The sequence below is a fragment of the Notothenia rossii genome, assembly GCF_949606895.1.
Source record: "Notothenia rossii genome assembly, contig: scaffold_181, whole genome shotgun sequence".
Taxonomy (NCBI): Eukaryota; Metazoa; Chordata; class Actinopteri; order Perciformes; family Nototheniidae; genus Notothenia; species Notothenia rossii.
The window spans coordinates 10,001-33,536 of NW_027639916.1; the positions used below are offsets into that span (position 1 = coordinate 10,001).

Below are 23,536 nucleotides of genomic sequence, written 5' to 3' on the forward strand. Positions count from 1 at the left end.
GGTAGCATCTGAATCTGACCCTGAAGGTAGCATCTGAATCTGACCCTGAAGGTAGCATCTGAATCTGACCCTGAAGGTAGCATCTGAATCTGACCCTGAAGGTAGCATCTGTATCTGACCCTGAAGGCAGCATCTGAATCTGACCCTGAAGGTAGCTAAGATAAAAGCTAAACTAACAGTTAAGCCAGCAACTAGGCCAGCAACTAGGCTAACCACTAGGCCAACAGCTAGGCTAACAGCTAACCAACAGCTAACCCACAGCTAGGCTAACAGCTAACCAACAACTAACCAACAGCTAGGCTAACAGCTAACCAACAGCTAGGCTAACAGCTAACCAACAGCTAGGCTAACAGCTAACCAACAGCTAGGCCAACAGCTAGACTAACAGCGAGGCTAACAGCTAGGCTAACCACGAGGCCAACACCTAGGCTAACCACTAGGACAACAGCTAGGCCAACACCTAGGCTAACCACTAGGCCAACAGTTAGGCTAACAGCTAACCAACAGCTAACCCACAGCTAGGCTAACAGCTAACCAACAACTAACCAACAGCTAGGCTAACTGCTAACCAACAGCTAGGCTAACAGCTAACCAACAGCTAACCCACAGCTAGGCTAACAGCTAGGCTAACAGCTAACCAACAGCTAACCAACAGCTAGGCTAACAGCTAACCAACAGCTAGGCTAACAGCTAACCCACAGCTAGGCTAACAGCTAACCAACAACTAACCCACAGCTAGGCTAACAGCTAACCAACAGCTAGGCTAACAGCTAACCAACAGCTAACCCACAGCTAGGCTAACAGCTAACCAACAACTAACCAACAGCTAGGCTAACAGCTAACCAACAGCTAGGCTAACAGCTAGACTAACAGCGAGGCTAACAGCTAGGCTAACAGCTAACTAACAGCTAACCCACAGCTAGGCTAACAGCTAACCAACAGCTAACCCACAGCTAGGCTAACAGCTAACCAACAGCTAACCAACAGCTAGGCTAACAGCTAACCAACAGCTAACCAACAACTAACCAACAGCTAGGCTAACAGCTAACCAACAGCTAGGCCAACAGCTAGACTAACAGCGAGGCTAACAGCTAGGCTAACAGCTAACTAACAGCGAGGCTAACAGCTAACTAACAGCTAGGCTAACAGCTAACTAACAGCGAGGCTAACAGCTAGGCTAACAGCTAGGCTAACAGCTAGGCTAACAGCTAGGCTAACAGCTAACTAACAGCTAGGCTAACAGCTAACTAACAGCTAGGCTAACAGCTAACTAACAGCGAGGCTAACAGCTAGGCTAACAGCTAGGCTAACAGCTAAGCAACAGCTAGGCTAACAGCTAACTAACAGCGAGGCTAACAGCTAACTAACAGCTAGGCTAACAGCTAACTAACAGCGAGGCTAACAGCTAGGCTAACAGCTAGGCTAACAGCTAACCAACAGCTAGGCCAACAGCTAGACTAAAAGCGAGGCTAACAGCTAGGCTAACAGCTAACTAACAGCGAGGCTAACAGCTAACTAACAGCTAGGCTAACAGCTAACTAACAGCGAGGCTAACAGCTAGGCTAACAGCTAGGCTAACAGCTAGGCTAACAGCTAAGCAACAGCTAGGCCAACAGCGAGGCTAACAGCTAGGCTAACAGCTAGGCTAACAGCTAAGCAACAGCTAGGCCAACACCTAGGCTAACCACTAGGCCAACAGTTAGGCTAACAGCTAACCAACAGCTAACCCACAGCTAGGCTAACAGCTAACCAACAACTAACCAACAGCTAGGCTAACTGCTAACCAACAGCTAGGCTAACAGCTAACCAACAGCTAACCCACAGCTAGGCTAACAGCTAGGCTAACAGCTAACCAACAGCTAACCAACAGCTAGGCTAACAGCTAACCAACAGCTAGGCTAACAGCTAACCCACAGCTAGGCTAACAGCTAACCAACAACTAACCCACAGCTAGGCTAACAGCTAACCAACAGCTAGGCTAACAGCTAACCAACAGCTAACCCACAGCTAGGCTAACAGCTAACCAACAACTAACCAACAGCTAGGCTAACAGCTAACCAACAGCTAGGCTAACAGCTAGACTAACAGCGAGGCTAACAGCTAGGCTAACAGCTAACTAACAGCTAACCCACAGCTAGGCTAACAGCTAACCAACAGCTAACCCACAGCTAGGCTAACAGCTAACCAACAGCTAACCAACAGCTAGGCTAACAGCTAACCAACAGCTAACCAACAACTAACCAACAGCTAGGCTAACAGCTAACCAACAGCTAGGCCAACAGCTAGACTAACAGCGAGGCTAACAGCTAGGCTAACAGCTAACTAACAGCGAGGCTAACAGCTAACTAACAGCTAGGCTAACAGCTAACTAACAGCGAGGCTAACAGCTAGGCTAACAGCTAGGCTAACAGCTAGGCTAACAGCTAGGCTAACAGCTAACTAACAGCTAGGCTAACAGCTAACTAACAGCTAGGCTAACAGCTAACTAACAGCGAGGCTAACAGCTAGGCTAACAGCTAGGCTAACAGCTAAGCAACAGCTAGGCTAACAGCTAACTAACAGCGAGGCTAACAGCTAACTAACAGCTAGGCTAACAGCTAACTAACAGCGAGGCTAACAGCTAGGCTAACAGCTAGGCTAACAGCTAACCAACAGCTAGGCCAACAGCTAGACTAAAAGCGAGGCTAACAGCTAAGCAACAGCTAGGCTAACAGCTAACTAACAGCGAGGCTAACAGCTAACTAACAGCTAGGCTAACAGCTAACTAACAGCGAGGCTAACAGCTAACTAACAGCTAGGCTAACAGCTAACTAACAGCGAGGCTAACAGCTAGGCTAACAGCTAGGCTAACAGCTAGGCTAACAGCTAAGCAACAGCTAGGCCAACAGCGAGGCTAACAGCTAGGCTAACAGCTAACTAACAGCGAGGCTAACAGCTAGGCTAACAGCTAGGCTAACAGCTAACCAACAGCTAGGCTAACAGGTATGCTAGCTCCTGATGCGTGCTGGCTCACCGAGGGCTCGATGATGGGCTGGCTGACGATGCCCTCGTACAGCTCCTGGTCGAGCTTCATGTTGGGCCCGACCTCCGTGGGGACGCCGCTCTGTTCTCTCTTCCCTCCAGGCGACGCAGAGTCTCCGTCAGCGGGGGCGCAGGGAGGAGCTTCCGGAGAGATGGCTGCGGCAGCGGCAGAGAGCGTGAGCAGCAGAGGCTCCTTCGCCCTCCGTATCCTGCCTGCACGCTGGGGCCCGGCCTGTGGGGACACCTGTTACTGAGGACATGTCTCTGAAGTGTCCTGCTCCAAACCCCACCCCTCTCTTCCAGCTGTTACTGAGGACATGTCTCTGAAGTGTCCTGCTCCAAACCCCCCCCCCCTCTCTTCCAGCTGTTACTAAGGACACGTCTCTGAAGTGTCCTGCTCCAAACCCCAAACAGATCCTTGTAGCCCCCCCCCCCTCTCTCTTCCAGCTGTTACTAAGGACATGTCTCTGAAGTGTCCTGCTCCAAACCCCAAACATGTCTCTGAAGTGTCCTGCTCCAAACCCCCCCCCCCCCCTCTCTTCCAGCTGTTACTGAGGACATGTCTCTGAAGTGTCCTGCTCCAAACCCCCCCCCCTCTCTTCCAGCTGTTACTAAGGACACGTCTCTGAAGTGTCCTGCTCCAAACCCCAAACATGTCTCTGAAGTGTCCTGCTCCAAACCCCCCCCCCCCCTCTCTTCCAGCTGTTACTGAGGACATGTCTCTGAAGTGTCCTGCTCCGAACCCCCCCCCTCTCTTCCAGCTGTTACTAAGGACATGTCTCTGAAGTGTCCTGCCCCAAACCCCAAACAGATCCTTGTAGCCCCCCCCCCCCTCTCTTCCAGCTGTTACTGAGGACATGTCTCTGAAGTGTCCTGCTCCAAACCCCAAACAGATCCTTGTAGCCCCCCCCCCCCTCTCTCCCAGCTGTTACTAAGGACATTTCTCTGAAGTGTCCTGCCCCAAACCCCAAACAGATCCTTGTAGCCCCCCCCCCCTCTCTTCCAGCTGTTACTAAGGACATGTCTCTGAAGTGTCCTGCCCCAAACCCCAAACAGATCCTTGTAGCCCCCCCCCCCTCTCTCCCAGCTGTTACTAAGGACATGTCTCTGAAGTGTTCTGCTCCAAACCCCAAACAGATCCTTGTAGCCCCCCCCCCCCACCTCTCTTCCAGCTGTTACTAAGGACATGTCTCTGAAGTGTCCTGCACCAAACCCCAAACAGATCCTTGTAGCCCCCCCCCCTCTCTCTTCCAGCTGTTACTAAGGACATGTCTCTGAAGTGTCCTGCTCCAAACCCCAAACAGATCCTTGTAGCCCCCCCCTCTCTTCCAGCTGTTACTAAGGACATGTCGCTGAAGTGTCCTGCTCCAAACCCCAAACAGATCCTTGTAGCCCCCCCTCTCTCTCTTCCAGCTGTTACTAAGGACATGTCTCTGAAGTGTCCTGCTCCAAACCCCAAACAGATCCTTGTAGCCCCCCCCCCTCTCTTCCAGCTGTTACTAAGGACATGTCTCTGAAGTGTCCTGCTCCAAACCCCAAACAGATCCTTGTAGCCCCCCCCCTCTCTATTCCAGCTGTTACTAAGGACATGTCTCTGAAGTGTCCTGCTCCAAACCCCAAACAGATCCTTGTAGCCCCCCCCCCCTCTCTTCCAGCTGTTGCTAAGGACATGTCTCTGAAGTGTCCTGCTCCAAACCCCAAACAGATCCTTGTAGCCCCCCCCCCCTCTCTTCCAGCTGTTCCTAAGGACATGTCTCTGAAGTGTCCTGCTCCAAACCCCAAACAGATCCTTGTAGCCCCCCCCCCCTCTCTTCCAGCTGTTGCTAAGGACATGTCTCTGAAGTGTCCTGCTCCAAACCCCAAACAGATCCTTGTAGCCCCCCCCCCCTCTCTTCCAGCTGTTCCTAAGGACATGTCTCTGAAGTGTCCTGCTCCAAACCCCAAACAGATCCTTGTAGCCCCCCCCCCCTCTCTTCCAGCTGTTCCTAAGGACATGTCTCTGAAGTGTCCTGCTCCAAACCCCAAACAGATCCTTGTAGCCCCCCCCCCCCCCTCTCTTCCAGCTGTTACTAAGGACATGTCTCTGAAGTGTCCTGCTCCAAACCCCAAACAGATCCTTGTAGCCCCCCCCCCCCTCTCTTCCAGCTGTTGCTAAGGACATGTCTCTGAAGTGTCCTGCTCCAAACCCCAAACAGATCCTTGTAGCCCCCCCCTCTCTTCCAGCTGTTACTAAGGACATGTCTCTGAAGTGTCCTGCTCCAAACCCCCCCCCCCCTCTCTTCCAGCTGTTACTAAGGACATGTCTCTGAAGTGTTCTGCTCCAAACCCCAAACAGATCCTTGTAGCCCCCCCCTCTCTTCCAGCTGTTACTAAGGACATGTCTCTGAAGTGTCCTGCTCCAAACCCCCCCCCCCCCTCTCTTCCAGCTGTTACTAAGGACATGTCTCTGAAGTGTTCTGCTCCAAACCCCAAACAGGTCCTTGTAGCCCCCCCCTCTCTTCCAGCTTTTACTAAGGACATGTCTCTGAAGTGTCCTGCTCCAAACCCCAAACAGGTCCTTGTAGCCCCCCCCCCCCTCTCTTCCAGCTGTTACTAAGGACATGTCTCTGAAGTGTCCTGCTCCAAACCCCAAACAGGTCCTTGTAGCCCCCCCCCCTCTCTTCCAGCTGTTACTAAGGACATGTCTCTGAAGTGTCCTGCTCCAAACCCCAAACAGATCCTTGTAGCCCCCCCCCTCTCTTCCAGCTGTTGCTAAGGACATGTCTCTGAAGTGTCCTGCTCCAAACCCCAAACAGGTCCTTGTAGCCCCCCCCCCTCTCTCTATTCCAGCTGTTACTAAGGACATGTCTCTGAAGTGTCCTGCTCCAAACCCCAAACAGATCCTTGTAGCCCCCCCCCTCTCTTCCAGCTGTTCCTAAGGACATGTCTCTGAAGTGTCCTGCTCCAAACCCCAAACAGATCCTTGTAGCCCCCCCCCCCCTCTCTTCCAGCTGTTCCTAAGGACATGTCTCTGAAGTGTCCTGCTCCAAACCCCAAACAGATCCTTGTAGCCCCCCCCCCCCTCTCTTCCAGCTGTTACTAAGGACATGTCTCTGAAGTGTCCTGCTCCAAACCCCAAACAGATCCTTGTAGCCCCCCCCTCTCTCTTCCAGCTGTTACTAAGGACATGTCTCTGAAGTGTCCTGCTCCAAACCCCAAACAGGTCCTTGTAGCCCCCCCCCCTCTCTCTATTCCAGCTGTTACTAAGGACATGTCTCTGAAGTGTCCTGCTCCAAACCCCAAACAGATCCTTGTAGCCCCCCCCCTCTCTTCCAGCTGTTGCTAAGGACATGTCTCTGAAGTGTCCTGCTCCAAACCCCAAACAGATCCTTGTAGCCCCCCCCCCTCTCTTCCAGCTGTTACTAAGGACATGTCTCTGAAGTGTCCTGCTCCAAACCCCAAACAGATCCTTGTAGCCCCCCCCCTCTCTTCCAGCTGTTACTAAGGACATGTCTCTGAAGTGTCCTGCTCCAAACCCCAAACAGATCCTTGTAGCCCCCCCCCCTCTCTTCCAGCTGTTACTAAGGACATGTCTCTGAAGTGTCCTGCTCCAAACCCCAAACAGATCCTTGTAGCCCCCCCCCCCTCTCTTCCAGCTGTTACTAAGGACATGTCTCTGAAGTGTCCTGCTCCAAACCCCAAACAGGTCCTTGTAGCCCCCCCCCCTCTCTCTATTCCAGCTGTTACTAAGGACATGTCTCTGAAGTGTCCTGCTCCAAACCCCAAACAGGTCCTTGTAGCCCCCCCCCCTCTCTCTATTCCAGCTGTTACTAAGGACATGACTCTGAAGTGTCCTGCTCCAAACCCCAAACAGATCCTTGTAGCCCCCCCCCTCTCTTCCAGCTGTTGCTAAGGACATGTCTCTGAAGTGTCCTGCTCCAAACCCCAAACAGATCCTTGTAGCCCCCCCCCTCTCTTCCAGCTGTTACTAAGGACATGTCTCTGAAGTGTCCTGCTCCAAACCCCAAACAGATCCTTGTAGCCCCCCCCCCTCTCTTCCAGCTGTTACTAAGGACATGTCTCTGAAGTGTCCTGCTCCAAACCCCAAACAGATCCTTGTAGCCCCCCCTCCTCTCTTCCAGCTGTTACTAAGGACATGTCTCTGAAGTGTCCTGCTCCAAACCCCAAACAGATCCTTGTAGCCCCCCCCCCTCTCTTCCAGCTGTTACTAAGGACATGTCTCTGAAGTGTCCTGCTCCAAACCCCAAACAGATCCTTGTAGCCCCCCCCCCTCTCTTCCAGCTGTTACTAAGGACATGTCTCTGAAGTGTCCTGCTCCAAACCCCAAACAGGTCCTTGTAGCCCCCCCCCCTCTCTCTATTCCAGCTGTTACTAAGGACATGTCTCTGAAGTGTCCTGCTCCAAACCCCAAACAGATCCTTGTAGCCCCCCCCCTCTCTTCCAGCTGTTGCTAAGGACATGTCTCTGAAGTGTCCTGCTCCAAACCCCAAACAGATCCTTGTAGCCCCCCCCCCTCTCTTCCAGCTGTTACTAAGGACATGTCTCTGAAGTGTCCTGCTCCAAACCCCAAACAGATCCTTGTAGCCCCCCCTCCTCTCTTCCAGCTGTTACTAAGGACATGTCTCTGAAGTGTCCTGCTCCAAACCCCAAACAGATCCTTGTAGCCCCCCCCCCTCTCTTCCAGCTGTTACTAAGGACATGTCTCTGAAGTGTCCTGCTCCAAACCCCAAACAGATCCTTGTAGCCCCCCCCCCCTCTCTTCCAGCTGTTACTAAGGACATGTCTCTGAAGTGTCCTGCTCCAAACCCCAAACAGATCCTTGTAGCCCCCCCCCTCTCTTCCAGCTGTTGCTAAGGACATGTCTCTGAAGTGTCCTGCTCCAAACCCCAAACAGATCCTTGTAGCCCCCCTCCTCTCTTCCAGCTGTTCCTAAAGAGCTGACTCTGGGTCAGTAGCTAGCTAAATGCTGCCGTGATGAAACTCCACATCATGTTCCAAACCACATCAAGGATCCTCTCTGAAACAGGAAGGAGCTCAAACTCTCTCTCTCTCTCAGGTTTACCACAAGGTGACTTCCTTTTGATTTCCTGCTTCTTCACACACACTCTCTCCAGTACAGGTTAGCTCTGAGTGTTAGCATGCTAATGTAAACACAGACCATATTACTTCCAGAACACGTCTCATTGTTTCTGACAGCAACGTTTCTGATTGGCCCGTGGGTTTAAAGCCCGCCCACATTTTAGTAATGTCGTCATGACGCAGCAAATCTGGATCAGCTCCGTTGTTCCCCGTTTTTAGAGATGTGGGTACGGAGGGAAAGAGAGAGGGGTTTGTTTCTGACACTTTGAGAGTCTCTGACACACCGGGGACACACCGGGGACACATGGGGGACACACCGGGGACACATGGGGGACACACTGGGGACACACCGGGGACACACCGGGGACACATGGGGGACACACCGGGGACACACCGGGGACACACAAGGGACACACCGGGGACACATGGGGGACACACTGGGGACACACCGGGGGGACACCGGGGACACATGGGGGACACACCGGGGACACACCGGGGACACATGGTGATGTAGAAAAGACATCACAATGTGGCAAATCTGGGGTGAACTCCACATTAACTCAGAGTGAACTCAGAGTGATCAGAGTGAACTCAGAGTGATCAGGGTGAACTCCACATTAACTCAGAGTGAACTCAGAGTGATCAGGGTGAACTCCACATTAACTCAGAGTGAACTCAGAGTGATCAGGGTGAACTCCACATTAACTCAGAGTGAACTCAGAGTGATCAGAGTCAACTCAGAGTGATCAGGGTGAACTCCACATTAACTCAGAGTGAACTCAGAGTGATCAGGGTGAACTCCACATTAACTCAGAGTGAACTCAGAGTGATCAGGGTGAACTCCACATTAACTCAGAGTGAACTCAGAGTGATCAGGGTGAACTCAGAGTGATCAGGGTGAACTCAGAGTGATCAGGGTGAACTCCACATTAACTCAGAGTGAACTCAGAGTGATCAGGGTGAACTCAGAGTGATCAGGGTGAACTCAGAGTGATCAGGGTGAACTCCACATTAACTCAGAGTGAACTCAGAGTGATCAGGGTGAACTCCACATTAACTCAGAGTGAACTCAGAGTGATCAGGGTGAACTCAGAGTGATCAGGGTGAACTCCACATTAACTCAGAGTGAACTCAGAGTGATCAGGGTGAACTCAGAGTGATCAGGGTGAACTCCACATTAACTCAGAGTGAACTCACCGTGATCAGGGTGAACTCCACCTCTCCTCCCACGTCCTCGGGGGTGAAGTCCACGTCGCTGAAGTTCTCTCTGGTTCTGAAGGGCAGCTCTCCGTGCTCCTCTGACCTGATGACTCCCCTGTCGTCTTCCAGACTGAGGATGACTCCCTGAAGGAGAAGAGAGGACAGGTTACACCTCACCTGGTCATACTGAGGTCAGGTTACACCTCACCTGGTCATACTGAGGTCAGGTTACACCTCACCTGGTCATACTGAGGTCAGGATGCACCTCACCTGGTCATACTGAGGTCAGGTTACACCTCACCTGGTCATACTGAGGACAGGTTACACCTCACCTGGTCACACTGAGGACAGGTTACACCTCACCTGGTCATACTGAGGTCAGGATGCACCTCACCTGGTCATACTGAGGTCAGGTTACACCTCACCTGGTCATACTGAGGTCAGGTTACACCTCACCTGGTCATACTGAGGTCAGGTTACACCTCACCTGGTCATACTGAGGTCAGGTTACACCTCACCTGGTCATACTGAGGTCAGGATGCACCTCACCTGGTCATACTGAGGTCAGGATGCACCTCACCTGGTCATACTGAGGTCAGGTTACACCTCACCTGGTCATACTGAGGACAGGTTACACCTCACCTGGTCATACTGAGGTCAGGTTACACCTCACCTGGTCATACTGAGGTCAGGATACACCTCACCTGGTCATACTGAGGTCAGGTTACACCTCACCTGGTCATACTGAGGTCAGGTTACACCTCACCTGGTCATACTGAGGTCAGGTTACACCTCACCTGGTCATACTGAGGTCAGGTTACACCTCACCTGGTCATACTGAGGTCAGGTTACACCTCACCTGGTCATACTGAGGTCAGGTTACACCTCACCTGGTCATACTGAGGTCAGGTTACACCTCACCTGGTCATACTGAGGTCAGGATGCACCTCACCTGGTCATACTGAGGTCAGGTTACACCTCACCTGGTCACACTGAGGTCAGGTTACACCTCACCTGGTCATACTGAGGTCAGGATGCACCTCACCTGGTCATACTGAGGTCAGGTTACACCTCACCTGGTCATACTGAGGACAGGTTACACCTCACCTGGTCATACTGAGGACAGGTTACACCTCACCTGGTCATACTGAGGTCAGGATGCACCTCACCTGGTCATACTGAGGTCAGGTTACACCTCACCTGGTCATACTGAGGTCAGGATACACCTCACCTGGTCATACTGAGGTCAGGTTACACCTCACCTGGTCATACTGAGGTCAGGTTACACCTCACCTGGTCATACTGAGGTCAGGATACACCTCACCTGGTCATACTGAGGTCAGGTTACACCTCACCTGGTCATACTGAGGTCAGGTTACACCTCACCTGGTCACACTGAGGTCAGGTTACACCTCACCTGGTCACACTGAGGACAGGTTACACCTCACCTGGTCATACTGAGGTCAGGTTACACCTCACCTGGTCATACTGAGGTCAGGATACACCTCACCTGGTCATACTGAGGTCAGGTTACACCTCACCTGGTCATACTGAGGTCAGGTTACACCTCACCTGGTCATACTGAGGTCAGGTTACACCTCACCTGGTCACACTGAGGTCAGGTTACACCTCACCTGGTCACACTGAGGACAGGTTACACCTCACCTGGTCATACTGAGGACAGGTTACACCTCACCTGGTCCCTCAGCAGATAGGAAGTGCTCTCACCTGCTCCCTCAGCAGACAGGAAGTGCTCTCACCTGCTCCCTCAGCAGACAGGAAGTGCTCTCACCTGCTCCCTCAGCAGACAGGAAGTGCTTTCACCTGCTCCCTCAGCAGACAGGAAGTGCTCTCACCTGCTCCCTGGTCTCCTTGGTGGAGTCGAAGGTGGAGGGGATCTTGGGCTTGATGTTGGTGGCCGTCCTCTTCTCCGTCACGATGTCCGTCAGCAGGTTGATGAGCACCTGGTCGTTTTGCATCAGCGTCACCGTGCTGTCCTTCCTCTCAAAGGACAGGCTGGTCCTAAGGGGCCCGATGTCCACGTTCACCTTCCCAGGGAGCTGCCTCTTCCCCTTCTGAGAGACAACACATCATCTAGTTACAGGGAGGACCAGATGTCCCCTCAGAGAGACAACATATCATCTAGTTACAGTGAGGACCAGATGTCCCCTCAGAAAGACAACACATCATCTAGTTACAGTGAGGACCAGATGTCCCCTCAGAAAGACAACATATCATCTAGTTACAGTGAGGACCAGATGTCCCCTCAGAGAGACAACATATCATCTAGTTACAGGGAGGACCAGATGTCCCCTCAGAGAGACAACACATCATCTAGTTACAGTGAGGACCAGATGTCCCCTCAGAAAGACAACATATCATCTAGTTACAGTGAGGACCAGATGTCCCCTCAGAGAGACAACATATCATCTAGTTACAGTGAGGACCAGATGTCCCCTCAGAGAGACAACATATCATCTAGTTACAGGGAGGACCAGATGTCCCCTCAGAGAGACAACATATCATCTAGTTACAGGGAGGACCAGATGTCCCCTCAGAGAGACAACATATCATCTAGTTACAGTGAGGACCAGATGTCCCCTCAGAAAGACAACATATCATCTAGTTACAGTGAGGACCAGATGTCCCCTCAGAAAGACAACACATCATCTAGTTACAGGGAGGACCAGATGTCCCCTTAAAGAGAGACAACATATCATCTAGTTACAGGGAGGACCAGATGTCCCCTCAGAAAGACAACATATCATCTAGTTACAGTGAGGACCAGATGTCCCCTCAGAAAGACAACACATCATCTAGTTACAGTGAGGACCAGATGTCCCCTCAGAAAGACAACATATCATCTAGTTACAGTGAGGACCAGATGTCCCCTCAGAGAGACAACATATCATCTAGTTACAGTGAGGACCAGATGTCCCCTCAGAAAGACAACACATCATCTAGTTACAGTGAGGACCAGATGTCCCCTCAGAAAGACAACATATCATCTAGTTACAGTGAGGACCAGATGTCCCCTCAGAAAGACAACATATCATCTAGTTACAGTGAGGACCAGATGTCCCCTCAGAAAGACAACATATCATCTAGTTACAGGGAGGACCAGATGTCCCCTCAGAGAGACAACATATCATCTACTTACAATGAGGACCAGATGTCCCCTCAGAGAGACAACATATCATCTAGTTACAGTGAGGACCAGATGTCCCCTTAAAGAGAGACAACATATCATCTAGTTACAGGGAGGACCAGATGTCCCCTCAGAGAGACAACATATCATCTAGTTACAGTGAGGACCAGATGTCCCCTTAAAGAGAGACAACATATCATCTAGTTACAGGGAGGACCAGATGTCCCCTCAGAGAGACAACATATCATCTAGCTACAGTGAGGACCAGATGTCCCCTCAGAGAGACAACATATCATCTAGTTACAGTGAGGACCAGATGTCCCCTCAGAAAGACAACATATCATCTAGTTACAGGGAGGACCAGATGTCCCCTCAGAAAGACAACATATCATCTAGCTACAGTGAGGACCAGATGTCCCCTCAGAAAGACAACATATCATCTAGCTACAGTGAGGACCAGATGTCCCCTCAGAAAGACAACATATCATCTAGTTACAGTGAGGACCAGATGTCCCCTCAGAGAGACAACATATCATCTAGTTACAGTGAGGACCAGATGTCCCCTCAGAGAGACAACATATCATCTAGTTACAGTGAGGACCAGATGTCCCCTCAGAGAGACAACATATCATCTAGTTACAGTGAGGACCAGATGTCCCCTCAGAGAGACAACATATCATCTAGTTACAGGGAGGACCAGATGTCCCCTCAGAGAGACAACATATCATCTAGTTACAATGAGGACCAGATGTCCCCTCAGAGAGACAACATATCATCTAGTTACAGTGAGGACCAGATGTCCCCTCAGAGAGACAACATATCATCTAGTTACAGTGAGGACCAGATGTCCCCTCAGAGAGACAACATATCATCTAGTTACAGTGAGGACCAGATGTCCCCTCAGAGAGACAACATATCATCTAGTTACAGTGAGGACCAGATGTCCCCTCAGAGAGACAACATATCATCTAGTTACAGTGAGGACCAGATGTCCCCTCAGAAAGACAACATATCATCTAGTTACAGTGAGGACCAGATGTCCCCTCAGAAAGACAACATATCATCTAGTTACAGGGAGGACCAGATGTCCCCTCAGAAAGACAACATATCATCTACTTACAATGAGGACCAGATGTCCCCTCAGAGAGACAACATATCATCTAGTTACAATGAGGACCAGATGTCCCCTCAGAGAGACAACATATCATCTAGTTACAGGGAGGACCAGATGTCCCCTCAGAGAGACAACATATCATCTAGTTACAGTGAGGACCAGATGTCCCCTCAGAGAGACAACATATCATCTAGCTACAGGGAGGACCAGATGTCCCCTCAGAGAGACAACATATCATCTAGTTACAGTGAGGACCAGATGTCCCCTCAGAGAGACAACATATCATCTAGTTACAGGGAGGACCAGATGTCCCCTCAGAGAGACAACATATCATCTAGTTACAGTGAGGACCAGATGTCCCCTCAGAGAGACAACATATCATCTAGTTACAGTGAGGACCGGATGTCCCCTCAGAGAGACAACATATCATCTAGTTACAGTGAGGACCAGATGTCCCCTCAGAGAGACAACATATCATCTAGTTACAGTGAGGACCAGATGTCCCCTCAGAGAGACAACATATCATCTAGTTACAATGAGGACCAGATGTCCCCTCAGAGAGACAACATATCATCTAGTTACAGGGAGGACCAGATGTCCCCTCAGAGAGACAACATATCATCTAGTTACAGTGAGGACCAGATGTCCCCTCAGAGAGACAACATATCATCTAGTTACAGTGAGGATCAGATGTCCCCTCAGAGAGACAACATATCATCTAGCTACAGTGAGGACCAGATGTCCCCTCAGAGAGACAACATATCATCTAGTTACAGTGAGGACCAGATGTCCCCTCAGAGAGACAACATATCATCTAGTTACAGTGAGGATCAGATGTCCCCTCAGAGAGACAACATATCATCTAGTTACAGTGAGGACCAGATGTCCCCTCTGAGAGACAACATATCATCTAGTTACAGTGAGGACCAGATGTCCCCTCAGAGAGACAACATATCATCTAGTTACAGTGAGGACCAGATGTCCCCTCAGAGAGACAACATATCATCTAGTTACAGTGAGGACCAGATGTCCCCTCAGAGAGACAACATATCATCTAGTTACAGTGAGGATCAGATGTCCCCTCAGAGAGACAACATATCATCTACTTACAGTGAGGACCAGATGTCCCCTCAGAGAGACAACATATCATCTAGTTACAGTGAGGACCAGATGTCCCCTCAGAGAGACAACATATCATCTAGTTACAGTGAGGACCAGATGTCCCCTCAGAGAGACAACATATAATCTAGTTACAGTGAGGACCAGATGTCCCCTCAGAGAGACAACATATCATCTAGTTACAGTGAGGACCAGATGTCCCCTCAGAGAGACAACATATAATCTAGTTACAGTGAGGACCAGATGTCCCCTCAGAGAGACAACACATCATCTAGTTACAGTGAGGACCAGATGTCCCCTCAGAGAGACAACATATAATCTAGTTACAGTGAGGACCAGATGTCCCCTCAGAGAGACAACATATCATCTAGTTACAATGAGGACCAGATGTCCCCTCAGAGAGACAACACATCATCTAGTTACAGTGAGGACCAGATGTCCCCTCAGAGAGACAACACATCATCTAGCTACAGTGAGGACCAGATGTCCCCTCAGAGAGACAACATATCATCTAGTTACAGTGAGGACCAGATGTCCCCTCAGAGAGACAACACATCATCTAGTTACAGTGAGGACCAGATGTCCCCTCAGAAAGACAACATATCATCTAGTTACAGTGAGGACCAGATGTCCCCTCAGAGAGACAACATATCATCTAGTTACAGTGAGGACCAGATGTCCCCTCAGAAAGACAACATATCATCTAGTTACAGTGAGGACCAGATGTCCCCTCAGAGAGACAACATATCATCTACTTACAGTGAGGACCAGATGTCCCCTCAGAGAGACAACACATCATCTAGCTACAGTGAGGACCAGATGTCCCCTCAGAGGGACAACATATCATCTACTTACAATGAGGACCAGATGTCCCCTCAGAAAGACAACATATCATCTAGTTACAGTGAGGACCAGATGTCCCCTCAGAGAGACAACATATCATCTACTTACAGTGAGGACCAGATGTCCCCTCAGAGAGACAACATATCATCTAGTTACAATGAGGACCAGATGTCCCCTCAGAGAGACAACATATCATCTACTTACAGTGAGGACCAGATGTCCCCTCAGAGAGACAACATATCATCTAGTTACAATGAGGACCAGATGTCCCCTCAGAGAGACAACATATCATCTACTTACAGTGAGGACCAGATGTCCCCTCAGAGAGACAACATATCATCTAGTTACAATGAGGACCAGATGTCCCCTCAGAGAGACAACATATCATCTAGTTACAGTGAGGACCAGATGTCCCCTCAGAGAGACAACATATCATCTAGTTACAATGAGGACCAGATGTCCCCTCAGAGAGACAACATATCATCTACTTACAGTGAGGACCAGATGTCCCCTCAGAGAGACAACATATCATCTAGTTACAATGAGGACCAGATGTCCCCTCAGAGAGACAACATATCATCTAGTTACAGGGAGGACCAGATGTCCCCTCAGAAAGACAACATATCATCTAGTTACAGTGAGGACCAGATGTCCCCTCAGAGAGACAACATATCATCTACTTACAGTGAGGACCAGATGTCCCCTCAGAGAGACAACATATCATCTAGTTACAATGAGGACCAGATGTCCCCTCAGAGAGACAACATATCATCTAGTTACAGGGAGGACCAGATGTCCCCTCAGAGAGACAACATATCATCTAGTTACAGTGAGGACCAGATGTCCCCTCAGAGAGACAACATATCATCTAGCTACAGTGAGGACCAGATGTCCCCTCAGAAAGACAACATATCATCTAGTTACAGTGAGGACCAGATGTCCCCTCAGAGAGACAACATATCATCTAGATACAATGAGGACCAGATGTCCCCTCAGAGAGACACAACAAGACTTCTGACAGTCCCCTCCCTTCCTTTCCTCTCTCCACCCCTCCTAAGTATAGAGACAGGAAACAGGAAGTGGTCATACCTCGGCTTCTGGGATGGGGTGGCTGACCACGGCCTCGTAGATCTCCGTGCCCACGTTCTCCGTCCCGCCCGGCGCCACCTTCACGTCCGTGGCTATCAGGACGCCCGGCTGGAAGCACACACACACACACCGTCACACACACACACACACACACCGTCACACACACACACACACACCGTCACACACACACCGTCACACACACACCGTCACAAACACACACACACTGTCACACACACACACACACACACACACACACACACACACACACACACACACACACACACACACACACACACACACACACACACACACACACACACACACACACACACACACACACACACACACACACACACACACGTGCCAACACACACACACGTGCCAACACACACACACACACACACACACACACACACACACACACACACACACACACACACACACACACACACACACACACACACACACACACACACACACACACACACACACACACACACGTGCCAACACACACACACACACACACACGTGCCAACACACACACACACACACACACACACACACACACACACACACACACACACACACACACACACACACACACACACACACACACACACACACACACACACACACACACACACACACACACACACACACACACACACACACACACACACACACACAGTCACACACACCATCACACACAGCACACACACCGTCACACACACACAGTCACACACACACAGTCACACACACCATGGTAGGCTGTCAGGGGGGGGGGCTCACCTTCTCCTTGCAGGTGGTGAAGTGGACTCGGACCCCCGTCCTCATGGCTTTGGGGTTTCCAAAGAAGGAGGAGAAGCTGAAGTTGAACTTCTCCAGATCCTCTCGCTCGATGCACCCGAAGCTCGGCTAAGACATGTTATGTGTTATTATATATATATGTTATTATATATATATGTTATTATAAACATGTTATTATATATATGTTATATTATATATGTTATTATATATACATGTTATATATACATGTTATTATAAACAGATACGAAGCAGAACCGTCTACAGAGAGAGCTCATGTGAGTTTTCTCACCCCGATGAAGGAGATGATTCCTGTGGAGCGACCAGGAGGAGGCCTGCGGACAAACACCACAGAAGAAGAAGAGTCACAGAGCGACACCACAGAAGAAGAGTCACAGAGCGACAACACAGAAGAAGAGTCACAGAGCGACACCACAGAAGAAGAGTCACAGAGCGACACCACAGAAGAAGGGTCACAGAGCGACACCACAGAAGAAGAAGAGTTATAGGCAGCTATAAATGGACTCACTTGTCGAAGGTGCGTTTTCCTAGAAGGCCGAGCGCTCTGTTGGGCTTGGGTTCAGGCCTGGGGGGGGCAGGGGGCTCTGATTGGCCCGGCTCCTCTGGGGGGGCGTCAGGGGCCGAGATCAGAGCTTTGATCTGGAACCAGAACCAGGGTTAGCTCCAGCTGTTCAGATTTTATTATCATTATGATACAGTGCATCAGGTCTGGACTCACCCACTGCGGCTGGTCGGGGGGGGGGTTCAACATGGGCTGCTCCACCACGGCCTGCACACACAACACTTCCTGTTACACCACTCAGTTCAATACTCCATTCTGTTTGGTCCATCTGGACATTTCAGAGGTTATCAATACTGTTGACCTCTCCGTCTCTCTCTCTTTCTCTGCCTAGCAACATTCATTATTGTAGGTGTTTAGCAACGGTCATTATTGTGCTTAGCAACGGTCATTATTGTGCTTAGTAACGGTCATTATTGTGCCTAGCAAGGGTCTGTTATCGAGTATTAATAAGCTCTAACATGTCCGAATTGACCAATCAGAATCGAGTATTCAACAGAACCGGGTAATAAACAGTGGAATTAAAGAGGGGGGGCCCTCACCTCTCCTGTCCAGACGGGGGGGTAGACCGGGTACCCGGGGGGGGGCACGCAGCTGGGGGGGGGAACCGGGGGGATGAAGGCCACAGGCTCCGGGGGGGGGAGGGACTCCGGGCCCCAACCTGGGGGGCCCCAGCCTGGGGGGTGGCGGAAGTCTTCAGGGTGGAGGGGTCTGAAATCCTCTGGGTGGGGGGGCCTAAAGTCTTCTGGGTGGAGGGGCCTAAAGTCTTCAGGGTGGGGGGGCCTCCAGTAGTCAGGGTGGGGGGGCCTCCAGTCCTCGGGGAAGGGCCGTCTGAAGTCTTCGGGGTGTGGGGGGCGCATCCAGTCGTGGGGGTGGTGGAGCCCCCAGCCTGGCGGGGGGGGAGACGGGGGTCCGGGGCCCCAGCCTCGCGGCGGGGGGGGCCCCCATCCTCCGGGAGGGGGGGGGCCCCACTCATCAGGGGGCATGGCCCACCCGCCGGGGGGAGGGGGGCCCCAGCCCGGGGGGCCCATGTTCCGGTGCATCGACCCTCAGAGATAAACAACGGGCTCAAATACAGGAAGCTAAGTGGCTACCTGTTAGCTCATCAACAAACCCTCAGAAACTCCTCCGTCTCTCCGAGTTTCCTCTCTGTTGAACGCCTCCTCTGGAGCTCTGACTACACGGAGAGGCTTGTATATAGATTATATATATAATATAAGTTATAAAGACGCGTGTATTTGCAGCAGAGAGTGTGTGAGTCTGCACCGATCTGTTCTCTTCTGTCTGATGGCGGAGTGGCGGGTGCTCTCTGCCGCCTCCCGCGGTCCGGAGGAAGAACTGCGGAGGAACCGAAGCCTCCATTCAAGAACACAGGAAATAAACATCAGCGGGAGACATATAAAGTTATACAAAATTATAAAGAGTAAATAAATAAATAAAAATACAGTGTCATAGTCAATAATTTTTGGAATAAACAAAGTTGAAGCCCATATGTGGAAGGTCCGTAGCAAACGGTGGTACTACAGCTTCCGTGACGTCATTTAGGTCCAAAAAGACTTTCCCTCATTGACTCACATTGAGAAAGAGACGTCTATAAATCAGCGGATCGTTGTTTTTAAACTAAATAAAGTACCCAGTACGAACTCTTAGGTTAATCATTAGGATGTAAAAGCAGTAAAAAGCTCTTAAAGCTGAAGACAGAGTTATTTAGTCTCTCCATTCATCTGATGGTGAGGAGGCGGGGCTTAAGGGAAACTCAACTACGCATGCTCAGTCGGCCCACATCCGGGTACTTTGTGGTTCATTGTGGGCTTCATAGGAATAACAGTAATATTAACCAACAGTGAAAGTGTTACATTTGTGAGAATAAATATATGTTATGGTCATGAATTATAAGAAGATATAACTCACTGTTTGAGCATGTTTGGGTTCAAGATATCATTTAACATTTGGCTTCATAACAAAATACAATGAATACAAAAATCAAATTTCTGATCAAATATCTTTCATTTAACGTTTTTAGTCACTATTTGTTTATTATTATTTATTTTAATGATTTCCTCTAGAGGAATTACATTGGTTAATGTTACACACAACAGAATAAATCATATATATAATAGTTGTCATGTTGTCCTGTGAGGAGACAAGGAGACGAGAAGGAGGTAGGAAGTGTTAAATGAAGAGTCGCGCTGCAGCAGAAAAAGCTTTTATTTAGTCGCTGGAGTCCCAGAAAGCAGAATAAAGATCAATATGAATATAACATCTCTCAAACACAGAGGTCTTCAGGTCCTATCACAGCGATCTACAAACACGTAGAAAATAAAACTGGTGAGGAAATCTAAATCTGAAGTTTAATAATCTCTCAAAAGAAGGCGGCCTCCATCTTTACAACAACTGAAGGCAGAACGTGTGACGATGAGTCTACCTGCGAACACGGTACAAAACATGATCAGAGCCCCTTTCCTGATCCAGAACCAGAACCAGATCCAGACCCAGAAACAGAAACAGATCCAGACCCAGATCCAGACCCAAAACCAGATCCGGACCCAGAACCAGATCCGGAGCTAAACACAGTGAGAAAAACCAAAATAAATCTGAGGTTAAAATGTCTGGATGGTCACTAAAGTAAAACTCTGCAGGTGAAACTCAATCAAATAAAGACTGGTGTTTAAAGGGAATCTTAGACTGGGTTTAGAACCCGTTATAAACTGGTTTAAACCCGTTATAGTCTGGTTTTAAACTGGTCTCAGGCTGGTGAGTGAAAATAAAAAGGAGCAAAACTGAAGTGGTGACTCGTCAGAATATCTGTAATTTATTTCAGAGACGAAGACGCGGAAGATTCATCCTCAGAAATTAAATGTGGAACGTCTTCCTCCCTACTCTGACTTAAGGAGAACACAGAAGAAGAGGAACAGGAAGTGGGGAAGCAGTGCAGCTGTGTGTGTGTGTGTGTGTGTGTGTGTGTGTGTGTGTGTGTGTGTGTGTGTGTGTGTGTCAGTCGAAGGGGCTGAAGTCTCTCTCCAGGTTCTCGGACTCGTCGTCGTCGGAGAAGAAGTCGTCCTCGTCAATGTCGTCCTCGTCGTAGTCCTCGTGCCACTCGGGGACGTACTCTTCGTCATACTCGTCATCCTCCCCCTCCCCCCCCCTCCTCCGCCCCCCCCCTCGCCCCCCGCAGCATTGTTGTTGTCCGCCTCTCCGGACTCTTTGGACCTGACACAGGGACAGAGATTCATCAGAGAACATTTCAAGCCCCCTAAAATTCTTCATCGGCTCCACTATACTAAAGCGAAATCAGCCCCATGTGTGCAAGAGCCAAGAAGGTTACGGCTAGAAAGGATCCCTCTGGTGTAAATATGACGTCACGTTGTAACTCTCGTTGTAATCGGAGCGGCTCGGAAACACATCTACAGCAGTAACATGATGCAACATACACATTAATGCAGCAGCAATATTAATAGAGAAACATCAGACATAATAGTAAAACACTGCAAGGGAACATTTTATTGCACCAGGAGCTATCTTGGGACTTTTACTGCGACAACGTTGACTTGCCTGTGAATAAAAAATAAACCATAGTGTTGGTGATCTACAGTGTTGTCATTCTTCTTTGAACAGCAAGACCGCTAACACCCTATTTCAACAATCACACTCCCTGTCATTGACATCATTAATAGATAGTTTAGCTTCTCATCATCATTTGCTGTGGCCAACTGATGTTAACAATCGTAACTGAAAGGCTGCCTGCCAAACGTAAACATTCAGCCACGTGACATTCAGCCAAACTCTCGCGAGAGTTTTACACAAGACGGATCCTTTCTAGCCATAACCGAGAAGAAGGACTCTCATCTCACCTTAGGGACTCTGCAAGTTCTGATCCAGCATTTATATTTTCTATTTTCTTTATTTTCTTGTTTATTTCTAGTTTTGTTTTATTTATTTTTAAAATGCCTTGTCTAATTGGGATCAATAAAGTACCATCTTATCTTATCTTCCAAAATATTAATTAAATGCTATTGCTTTTGCTTCGTTGATAGCTCGACGACAAATTCTTCTTAAATGGAAGGATGATTGAAAAAACATTTCACCCCCAACGAGAGAGGCAGTAACTGGTTCTTTAAACTTGTTCAAACTGGTTCTGGTTGTTGCTCCTCACTTGTTGTTGGAGTCTGTGTTGTTGCTCACGTTGCTCTGCGGGGTCTCGGCGGTGCTCTTCAACTGGAAGCCCACCCTGAAGTCCTGAGACACAAACAGAGACCCTGAAACACTGACTCTTTTTCACAGAAGCCTGAACATTGGATAAAATCCTAGTTTCATTTTGTTCACTTATTACCATGTGTACCGGGTGTGGGATGGACTGAACCATGTGTAGGATGGACTGTACCATGTGTGGGATGGACTGTACCATGTGTGGGATGGACTGAACCATGTGTAGGATGGACTGAACCATGTGTAGGATGGACTGTACCATGTGTAGGATGCACTGAACCATGTGTAGGATGGACTGTACCATGTGTGGGATAGACTGAACCATGTGTAGGATGGACTGTACCATGTGTGGGATGGACTGAACCATGTGTGGGATGGACTGTACCATGTGTGGGATGGACTGTACCATGTGTGGGATGGACTGAACCATGTGTAGGATGGACTGTACCATGTGTGGGATGCACTGTACCATGTGTGGGATGGACTGAACCATGTGTAGGATGGACTGTACCATGTGTAGGATGCACTGAACCATGTGTAGGATGGACTGTACCATGTGTAGGATGGACTGTACCATGTTTGGATGGACTGAACCATGTTTGTATGGACTGCACCATGTGTAGGATGGACTGTACCATGTGTAGGATGGACTGAACCATGTGTAGGATGGACTGTACCATGTGTAGGATGGACTATACCATGTGTAGGATGGACTATACCATGTGTAGGATGGACTGCACCATGTGTAGGATGGACTGAACCATGTGTAGGATGGACTGTACCATGTGTAGGATGCACTGTACCATGTGTAGGATGGACTATACCATGTGTAGGATGGACTATACCATGTGTAGGATGGACTGCACCATGTGTAGGATGGACTGTACCATGTGTAGGATGGACTGTACCATGTGTAGGATGGACTGTACCATGTGTAGGATGGACTGTACCATGTGTATGTGCTCAGAACCGTCTCATAATACACACATGCACACAGAAGGATTCACACTTGTGTTTTTCAATGCAAACACAAATGTGTTCCGTTTCAAATACATGTAAATAAAATCCAAATACAGAAAAGAGTTTAAAATGTGTATTTTTGATCCAAACATATTTGTTTTCCGTTTAAATCCTCTGAACCTGCAAACACAACCCGCTCTCTGTGCACGGGTCGCTTTGCATCCGTGTGTGGGTTTTTTGAGACTCCCCTGACGCTCACCCGATTCGTACTTGTAATTTGTTCTATCTATAGCCAATCAGATGTCTCCTCAATTCTAAGCCAATCACATGAGCCCCACGAGGGTAGATTTCTTGCGTTCATGACGTAGCGCTT

General features: G+C 49.4%; 2 protein-coding genes across 4 annotated transcripts in view; both read right to left on the minus strand.

Annotated features, from left to right (window-relative positions):
* LOC307027243 (uncharacterized protein) overlaps positions 1–19,330 on the minus strand; it is a 25,370-nt gene extending 6,040 nt beyond the window's left edge. For all 3 annotated transcript variants that reach the window (XM_079695450.1, XM_079695451.1, XM_079695449.1), the window contains exons 1-9: positions 18,540–19,330; positions 18,157–18,207; positions 17,947–18,077; positions 17,710–17,752; positions 17,403–17,528; positions 16,614–16,721; positions 11,157–11,375; positions 9,298–9,444; positions 3,014–3,253 (exon numbers count right to left, since the gene is read on the minus strand). In XM_079695450.1, the coding sequence (XP_079551576.1) occupies positions 3,014–3,253; positions 9,298–9,444; positions 11,157–11,375; positions 16,614–16,721; positions 17,403–17,528; positions 17,710–17,752; positions 17,947–18,077; positions 18,157–18,207; positions 18,540–19,040 (1,566 nt within the window). In that variant the 5' untranslated portion in view covers positions 19,041–19,330. The remainder of the gene's footprint in view (positions 1–3,013; positions 3,254–9,297; positions 9,445–11,156; positions 11,376–16,613; positions 16,722–17,402; positions 17,529–17,709; positions 17,753–17,946; positions 18,078–18,156; positions 18,208–18,539) is intronic.
* Positions 19,331–20,187: 857 nt separating this feature from the next.
* LOC307027244 (cullin-9-like) overlaps positions 20,188–23,536 on the minus strand; it is a 65,332-nt gene continuing 61,983 nt past the window's right edge. The window contains 3 exon segments of the mRNA XM_079695452.1: positions 20,188–21,152; positions 21,155–21,207; positions 22,151–22,233. Of these exon segments, the coding sequence (XP_079551578.1) occupies positions 20,992–21,152; positions 21,155–21,207; positions 22,151–22,233 (297 nt within the window). The 3' untranslated portion in view covers positions 20,188–20,991.